At 34.1% G+C, this 9,995-nt stretch overlaps 1 protein-coding gene across 1 annotated transcript in view; it reads left to right on the top strand.

Moving 5' to 3' along the window:
* The window catches only part of LOC107702518 (CLIP-associating protein 1-like), a 71,333-nt gene that overhangs the window by 26,876 nt on the left and 34,462 nt on the right, over window positions 1–9,995 (top strand). Inside the window, exons 10-18 of the mRNA XM_016504896.1 lie at window positions 1,162–1,238; window positions 1,812–1,904; window positions 4,415–4,560; window positions 5,448–5,639; window positions 6,137–6,199; window positions 7,439–7,516; window positions 8,572–8,739; window positions 8,808–8,854; window positions 9,437–9,595. Coding sequence (XP_016360382.1) covers window positions 1,162–1,238; window positions 1,812–1,904; window positions 4,415–4,560; window positions 5,448–5,639; window positions 6,137–6,199; window positions 7,439–7,516; window positions 8,572–8,739; window positions 8,808–8,854; window positions 9,437–9,595 — 1,023 coding nt within the window. The remainder of the gene's footprint in view (window positions 1–1,161; window positions 1,239–1,811; window positions 1,905–4,414; window positions 4,561–5,447; window positions 5,640–6,136; window positions 6,200–7,438; window positions 7,517–8,571; window positions 8,740–8,807; window positions 8,855–9,436; window positions 9,596–9,995) is intronic.

Here is a 9,995-nt window from a genome sequence, read left to right on the forward strand (position 1 = left end):
AGAGATAGACCCTTCACCTCATACACACATGCATATATATATATATATATATATATATATATGCATGTACACACACACACACACACACACACACACACACACACATATATATATTTCATACCACAAAGCACACCTTACAGCAGTTAAATAGGAGCTGTATGCCCACCCTTTCAAAAATTAACCATAGTTTGCTACAAATAAAACCAAAAAAACATGGTTACTATAGTTAAACCATGGTAACCACACATTAACCGTAGTTTAACCATGGTATTTGTAGTAAAACTGTGGTTATACAAATGTTAATCAATACGCCAAAAAACATGGTTACTACTACATTGACTATAAGGGTAAACACCATCACTGTGATACTAATAGACTAAAAGTTACAAAAAAACAATTATTGCCAAAAAGGTATTTAAAGGCACAATATGTAATTTTTCGCCGCTAGAGGGCGTGTATTCAAATTAAACAGAATCAAAGGCGTAGTTTGATGACGGCGTGACTGAGTGTGGAATCATGGGAGTTGTGGTGTTCATCCCCACAGCCGAAGCAATCCGACGGGACTCGGGCAGAACTCATGTTCATGGATGAGGTAATGATTTAATAACGTAGTAGAATAAAGCAGGGTGAGGCTGAAAGCCGTCGAAGCGAAACGAGGTGCTGAACGAGCGTGACACACGGCTCGAAAGCAGCGGAGCTTTTATTATGCCACAGTCGACCGCTTCCGCTCCTTCCGGTCGTGTGTATGTGGGGTAAAGCAGCGCTGTTTTATCATACTAGATACATTTGAACGTTCTGTTATAATGCTACTCTGTGCAGTCGTCACCGGTCTATTAAAACACACAACATATTAAAGCGTCTTTGGTGTTTCGAGGAAAATCGAGGGGTTGTGAGGTCATTGGCAGGCGACACAATGACACTATATGGACACGGTCCGTGTCACTAGTTAAAATTTCTTATTTCTCTGGATTTAAAATATATATTTAAAAAAACTATATACAAATTAAATGAATATAAAAATATATAATTTTATATATAAATCAAATTATATATATTTTATATGGTTTATTTGTATATAATAAAATATATTAAATATAAAATATATAAAAATATTTTATAAATATTAAAACCCGCTGGACTTGTTGATTGTCGTCTCATCAGGTAAGGAGAGCTCTGGTGCCGGTGCTGTCGATGAAGAAGACTTCATCCGTGCCTTTAAAGATGTGCCCGCTGTACAGGTGAGCATTTGTAGCATGAACAACAGCGAAGCACTTTGTAACATTTATAATGTTACAAAATATTTCTGTTTCAAATAAATGCTGTTCTTTTGAACCTTCTATTCATCAAGGAATCCAAAAAAAAAAGATCACAATGTAACAAAATGTATGCTACTTTCTACAACATTGAGTGAATCTTGAGCAGCAAATCAGGTGATTTCTGAAGGATCATGTGACGCTGAAGACTGGAGTAATGATGCTGAAAATTCAGCTTTGATCACAGGAATAAATTACATTTTAATAGATATTCACATAGAAAACAGCTATTTTAAATTGTATTACTATTTCACAATTTTTACTCTATTTCTGATCAAATAAATGCAGCCTTGGTGAGCAGAAGAGACTTCATTAAAAACATTTTTAAAAAAATCTTACTGACCACAAACTGCATCTAAATATATCTGTGTGTCAGTAACTCAAAGAATCATCGACACTGCACCAATAATGACATGTCTGATTCAGTGGTTTTCCATTAGAAATCTCTGGACAGATGCCAGTTTTCAGTGAGTTTGATGACGCTGTTGATTCTCACAGATTTACTCGGCTCGAGAGCTTGAGGACTCCATGAACAAGATCCGAGAAATTCTCTCTGATGACAAACACGATTGGGAACAGCGAGTGGCTGCAGTGAGTGATTTCACATTTATAAAAGAATAAAATGGCTGCTTGTTACCCCTCTCTCTGGAATACTTAATTGTGATTGGTTGATGGTTGATCATTCTTATGTTGGTGTATAATGACTCTAAACTGTAACAAAATAAATAAGGTAATTGCGGCTTTTTATCTCACAATTCTGACTTTTTTGTTTCTTTAAATTCTGAGTTTATATCTCACAATTGTTAGTTTATATCTCGCAATTCTGAGTTTATATCACAATTCTGAGTTTATATCTCACAATTCTGAGTTTATATCTCAATTCATTAAAAAAAAAATCTTACTGACCACAAACTGCATCTAAATATATCTGTGTGTCAGTAACTCAAAGAATCATCAACACTGCACCAATAATGACATGTCTGTCTGTAATGTGGAGTGTCAGTTTGGACTCAGGATTCAGTGGTTTTCCATTAGAAATCTCTGGACAGATGCCAGTTTTCAGTGAGTTTGATGACGCTGTTGATTCTCACAGATTTACTCGGCTCGAGAGCTTGAGGACTCCATGAACAAGATCCGAGAAATTCTCTCTGATGACAAACACGATTGGGAACAGCGAGTGGCTGCAGTGAGTGATTTCACATTTATAAAAGAATAAAATGGCTGCTTGTTACCCCTCTCTCTGGAATACTTAATTGTGATTGGTTGATGGTTGATCATTCTTATGTTGGTGTATAATGACTCTAAACTGTAACAAAATAAATAAGGTAATTGCGACTTTTTATCTCACAATTCTGACTTTTTTGTTTCTTTAAATTCTGAGTTTATATCTCACAATTGTTAGTTTATATCTCGCAATTCTGAGTTTATATCACAATTCTGAGTTTATTGAAATTCTGAGTTTATATCTGGCAATTCTGAGTTTATATCACATTTCTGAGTTTATATCTCACAGTTCTGAGTTTAAATAGCAATTCTGAGTTTATATCACAATTCTGAGTTTATATCTGGCAATTCTGAGTTTATATCTCACAATTCTGAGTTTATATCTCACAATTCTGAGGTTATATTGCAATTCTGAGTTTATATCACAATTCTGAGTTTAAATCGCAATTCTGAGTTTATATCGCAATTCTGAGTTTATATCACAATTCTGAGTTTATATCTCACAATTCTGAGTTTATATCTCAATTCTGAGTTTCTCATAATTCTGAGTTTATATCTCAATTCTGAGTTTGTCTCATAATTCTGAGCTTATATCTCAATTCTGAGTTTATATCTCATTCTAAGTCTATATCTCAATTCTGAGTTTATATCTCAATTCTGAGTTTGTCTCATAATTCTGAGTTTATATCTCAATTCTGAGTTTATATCTCAATTCTGAGTTTTTATCTCACAATTCTGGGTTTATATCTCGCAATTCTGAGTTTATATCTCAATTCTGAGTTTATATCTCACAATTCTGAGTTTATATCTCACAATTCTGAGTTTATATCTCACAATTCTGAGTTTATATCTCACAATTCTGAGTTTATATCTCACAATTCTGAGTTTATATCTCACAATTCTGAGTTTATATCTCACAATTCTGAGTTTATATCTCACAATTCTGAGTTTATATCTCACAATTCTGAGTTTATATCTCACAATTCTGAGTTTATATCTCACAATTCTGAGTTTATATCTCACAATTCTGAGTTTATATCTCACAATTCTGAGTTTATATCTCACAATTCTGAGTTTATATCTCACAATTCTGAGTTTATATCTCACAATTCTGAGTTTATATCTCACAATTCTGAGTTTATATCTCACAATTCTGAGTTTATATCTCACAATTCTGAGTTTATATCTCACAATTCTGAGTTTATATCTCACAATTCTGAGTTTATATCTCACAATTCTGAGTTTATATCTCACAATTCTGAGTTTATATCTCACAATTCTGAGTTTATATCTCACAATTCTGAGTTTATATCTCACAATTCTGAGTTTATATCTCACAATTCTGAGTTTATATCTCACAATTCTGAGTTTATATCTCACAATTCTGAGTTTATATCTCACAATTCTGAGTTTATATCTCAATTCTGAGTTTGTCTCATAATTCTGAGTTTATATCTCCCAATTCTGGGTGTATATCTCGCAATTCTGAGTTTATTTCTCATAATTCTGAGTTTATATCTCAATTCTAAATTTATATCTCATAATACTGAGTTTATATTTCACAATTCTGGGTTTATATCTCAATTTTAAGTTTATATCTCATAATTCTGAGTTTATATCTCATAATTCTGAGTTTATATCTCAATTCTGGGTTTATATCTCACAATTCTGATTTTATATCTCATAATTTTAATTTTTTTATCCCATCGCAGAAACAAACTTCCATACAAAATAGACCCTTTCAGAGTGATACAAGTCCATTTGGTCATGCTTATTTTGTAAAGTACAATCAAACTGGTCATTATCACATAGATCAAGAATTTTAGGGTCATGGCATTTAGTTGTGACCTTTGACCCGTTGATTGGTTCATTTACAGCTAAAGAAGGTTCGTTCTCTGTTGTTGGTCGGTGCGAGCGACTACGATGGTTTTTCGCAGCAGTTGCGGCAGCTGGAGGGGCCGCTCAAACTGTCGGCCAAAGATCTGCGCTCGCAGGTGGTGCGCGAGGCCTGTATCACACTCGGGTGAGTAAAATGTTTGTTTTTAGACTAAAAGATACTAAATAAAAGCTGCTTCATCTCCTTTGATTATGTTCTGTAATGTAAAGCAGTCGTATCGACTGATAGCCATTCAGATCTCTCCGGGTTGACGCAGTTGCTGGTATAAACCATCATCCCGTTCAGCCCTAGTTAAAGATGGAGTGACTGCTGAGTGTTGCTGACAGACTTAGTTTAATGAAAAGAATCAATTAGTTTAAGTGGTCTGGTTTCAAACTTTGGACAGATTCCAGCATTGTAAAATCAGCTGCCCTTCATGATAGAGCAGAGAGTGTGAAGGCTCTTAGTGTGCATGAAAACACACACTCTCATTAGACAGATGGGCTCCGTTCCAAACCATAGGCAACCGCCTTCATAGGCAACATCACAGCTGAAATGGAACCACAAAAACGACTTATTTAGAACACAAATGTAGCTCCTCATGTAAAACACACAATTAATTTCAGTTTAGCATATTAATGACATGATGCTCTAATAAGCATAAATATTGGGAAAAATAGTGTGTTTTAATTTGTATTTTAAATGTATTTTTAAATATGATATAAACACATAAAAGTCAATATTTTTATTGATTCTTCTCAGTATTGCATGAATTTTATGTGTTAATTATATATATTTTTAAATATTATATAAATATAATATATAAATAAAATTCACGAAGTGTATTTATAATCTACTTCACAATGTATCACATTGCTTCACGTTTCATGCATTATTCTCTGCAAAGGATAGATGCAATGCTTAGAATAAAATGAGGTATCTTAGAAGGCAGCATGGTTATGACAGCCTCAAAATGTTTTGAAACCGAATTTAAGTATTCTGTGTTAGTCTGATCTCTGATGTGTCTCTTCTAGGCACCTGTCGTCTGTGTTGGGCAATAAATTTGATCATGGAGCCGAGAACATCATGCCAACGTTACTGAACCTCGTCCCCAACAGCGCTAAAGTTATGGCCACATCCGGAATGGCGGCGATCCGTCTCATTACACACACACACATACATATATGGGAAGCTGATGTTCTGTGTGACACGCAGTCAGCCGTGATGTTGGATTCAGAGCGGCAGACATGATCAATAAGATTGATCTGTATGTTAGTTGTGTCTCTTCCGGTGTCCTGCACGTGTTTAGTGCAGGTTTTGTGGGTCTGATGAACATCACAGCAGTTAGAAACATCCCAGAGTGCTTCCACTTGAATTATTCTCCATTCCTGATGCTGTCGAAATCATTTTACATCAAAATAAATGATGCTGTGCAGCGCAGCTTTGGTCTGTGTGTTTGTCTGTTACGGGAGCAACTCAACCGAGATTAAACAGCGTTTATACATGGAATATTTGTATTAAGTTGTTAATATTATAAATAATAAAAATGCATATATAACATATAACATAATATTAATTATAGCATTTGTATACTGTGTATACGTGTGTGAAATAATGAATATGATGTTTTATTTATAAAATATACTATTAATTATAGTACATATACATGTATTTTTATTATTTATAATATTATTTCAATATATATATATATATATATATATATATATCGCTGTTATGAGTTTTTAGATCTTCTGCTTCAGGAGTGGCAGACGAATTCTCTAGAGAGGTGAGAATTCACCATTTACTCACCCGCATGTCGTTCCAAATTTTTAAAAATAAAGTTTTTATTTTATTCCTTGTATTTAGTAGAACTGCATGTCTTTTTCTAAAATTTGATTAACTGAGCTACAGCTTTTTAAATATTATCACTGATTCTGAATCATTTGGTTGAACTGAAGATTAACTGGTTCTTTTGAGTCAATTTTTGTTAAATGAATCATTTGACCCTGTTCACAAAACTGAATAGCCTACTGAAAACCTATTTTAGTGAGTTACTGTCAGGTGTAGTTCTGGTTTATTTTATTATCAAAAATGAAAATTTGCTGAAAAACTACTCACCCTCAGGGCATCCGAGATTAGGATGAGTTTGTTTCTTCATCAGATTTGGAGAAATGTAGCATTGCATCAGTGTCTCAGCAATGGATGCTCTGCAGTGAATGGGTGCCGTCAGAATGAGAGTCCAAACAGCTGATAAAAACATCACAATAATCCACAAGTAATCCACACCACTCCAGTCCATCAGTTAATGTCACATATTTAACTGTTTTAGATTGATTTTGCATGTAAACAGTGCTTGATCTGTGCATATTTCTCACTTGAGAGACATCCGTTTAAAGTTAAAAACGTCTTAATGATGGATTTGTTTCAGCTTTTGTCTTCTCCAGATGTTAACTGATGGACTGGAGTGGTGTGGATTATTGTGATGTTTTTATCAGCTGTTTGGACTCTCATTCTGACGGCACCCATTCACTGCAGAGCATCCATTGCTGAGACACTGATGCAATGCTACATTTCTACAAATCTGTTCTGATGAAGAAACAAACTCATCCTAATCTCGGATGCTCTGAGAGTGATTTTTGGGTGAACTGTTTCTTTAAATGGCTTGTAGCTTTACTCTTGACTTTGAGCAGATGGAAAGCTCTTGTCCAGCCCCATTTATGAAACCTGATGACAACCTACAATGACAATCGGGATGCTCAGGAGAGGATCTAGTGTCTATGTCCGTCTCATAAAGGGTCTCACAGATGAGATCAGCGCAAACACACTCAGAGTCAGGCTGACGTCCTTAATGAACCCGCACATGTTGGCCATGGCAGTGTCACCTGGCCTTCGCCAGCACTTTCCCGGTTAATGGCTGGAGAATCGGGTTTCAGCCGATAGATTGATTCCAGCTCGTGTTCTGCTGTGGTGGAGTTTGGCAGAGCCGCTGAATGGACTCACAGTTTTTATCCTCTCGTCTCCTCAGGCACGTCACCGTCCTGATGGAAACCATTAAGAAAGGAGTTCACGATGCTGACTCTGAGGCCAAATCAGTCGCTAGAAAGTGAGTCATTATGTGTTTGTGTTTAATAATTATAACATGATTGTTGATGTCCAAATCGTCTCTGCACTGATATAGACATTTTACTCAATGCCAAAAACTGAAATGCAGACCTAAATGAGCTGATTTGGGGGAAAAAATCAGGCATCAAAAAATTACAGTCAGTGTTATTTTAGTATCATTTATATACTATAATTTTTTTTTAGTATATAAACAGTTTTCAGTTTTCATTTAAATTTGAGTTAAAAGTTTTAGTAAATTTGTTGTGTTTTGTCATTTTTATTCGTTTTTTAAATATGACTAGATTTTATGTTTTAGTTTGTAATGTTGTATTATATTTACTACAGTAGTTTTTGTTAATATTTTGAATGGCTTTATTTTTGTTTTCAGTTTTAATTTTAGCTAAAGTTTCAGCAATTTTGTCTTGTGTTTTTGTCATATTTTATTATAAACATTTAAAATAATTTTATTATTAATTTTGTGTAATTTTGTTATATATGTATACACACACACATGCACATGTATACTTAATTTAATATACTTTTAAAATATATATTTTTAAATATTATTTAAAATACTATTATCATTATTTGTTTATTTATTTATTGGTGACTATGCAGTTAATGTCTATTAATTATTATTTAAATAAAAATAATTGTATATATTATATACATATATTTATTTATATTTAAATTATTTTTGTACTTCAAATTCAACTTAAAAATGAGAAATGTTTCCTTGGCATTATATATATATATATATATGAGATTTAGTTTAAGTTATGCATTTTTTAATATGGTTTTACTTTTACTTAACAATAGCCCTGATGTAGAATAGTTACTGTCGATGGATAACTGTTTAGCACTAATAACTGTGTAGCCTAAACAAATTTAATCAGAAAAAACAAGCTCTAATATCAGCCTAATTGGTCTGGCGCTAATAAAATAAACATAAGTATTGGTTGATATCAATATGGTCATTGATTATGTTGTGCATCATTTTGATAACTTGTATATTACAGCGAGGTGACAGCTGTGATCTGAACGAATGTTTTGTAGATGTTACTGGGGTTTCCACGCCCACTTCAGTAAGGAGGCGGAGCATCTGTTTCAGGCGCTGGAACTGACCAATCAGAAGGCGCTGCAGTCTCACCTGAAGAGCTCCGACAGCATCACGTCTCTGCCGCAGTCCGACCGCTCGTCCTCCAGCTCGCAGGAGAGCCTCACGTGAGAACCGCTCTTCATTAAGAAGCTCTTCTTTCACACTCGAATCTCACTCTTCATTTCTCTCATAGTCGGCCGCTGTCTGCTAAAACACCTGTCGGGAGCAACTTGAGCAAAAGTGAGAATATACATGCTTTTTTTTGTTTTATAAAAAAAATGTAGTCAAATATCAGTATAGATGTAGTCTAATAGTGGACTTCAAAATGAAGAAGATAAATGTGAGTTAAGTCGCTGGGGTATATTTGTAGCAATAGCCAACAATACATTGTATGGGCCAAAATGATAGATTTTTCTTTTATGCCAAAAATCATTAGGATATTAAGTAAAGATCATGTTCCATGAAGATATTTTGTAAATGTCCTACTGTAAATATATCAAAACTTAATTTTTGATTAGTAATATGCACGGCTAAGAACTTCATTTGAACAACTTAAAGCTGATTTTCTCAATATTTAGATTTTTTTGCACCCTCAGATTCCAGATTTTCAAATAGTTGTATCTCAACCAAATATTGTCCGATCCTAACAAACCATACATCAATGGAGAGCTTATGTAATCAGCTTTCAGATGATGTATTAATCTCAATTTCAAAAAATTGATCCTTATGACTGGTTTTGTGCTACAGGGTCAAAATGGTCTTGGATGTCTCTTTGGGGTATTTTTGTTTGTACCACAGTAATTTTCTCTGGTTTTCTCTCAGCTAAAGTGGTGAGTTCTCGCGTGTCCTCTTCGTCCGGCTCTCTCCAGCGCTCGCGCAGCGATGTGGACGTTAACGCCACGGCCAGTGTTAAATCACGAATGCCGGCCGTCCCCTTCAGCTCAGCCGCGGCGCTGCCACCCGGTTCCTACGCCTCTCTGGGTAAAACAACCAACACTTACATGTTTACAGAGTAAATACTGATGAAGAGAGCCAGACAATAACAGGCTGATTGTGTGAAATTTAAGATGCCGTTTTTTGAGGGTGGGGTTTGGTGTCTGTGCAGTTAATCTATTAATTATTATTTAAATTAAATAAACGTTATATATAGCTATATATTTATTAATATTTAAATTACAATTAAAGGGCATAAATGTGCATGTAGTATATATATTTAATTTAATTTAAATTTAAAGTATTTTTTTTTATATTATTTTTTGTTGTAGAGAGCCGAACACTCTGATAATGTGGTGAATTTTATATATTAATATATACATTTACATTTAATTTATATTAAGGACATTAACTGTAGTGTGTACTTTATAAATATATTATTTAATTT

This window comes from Sinocyclocheilus anshuiensis, unplaced genomic scaffold (assembly GCF_001515605.1).
Source record: "Sinocyclocheilus anshuiensis isolate Anshui unplaced genomic scaffold, SAMN03320099.WGS_v1.1 scaffold21, whole genome shotgun sequence".
Classification (NCBI taxonomy): domain Eukaryota; kingdom Metazoa; phylum Chordata; class Actinopteri; order Cypriniformes; family Cyprinidae; genus Sinocyclocheilus; species Sinocyclocheilus anshuiensis.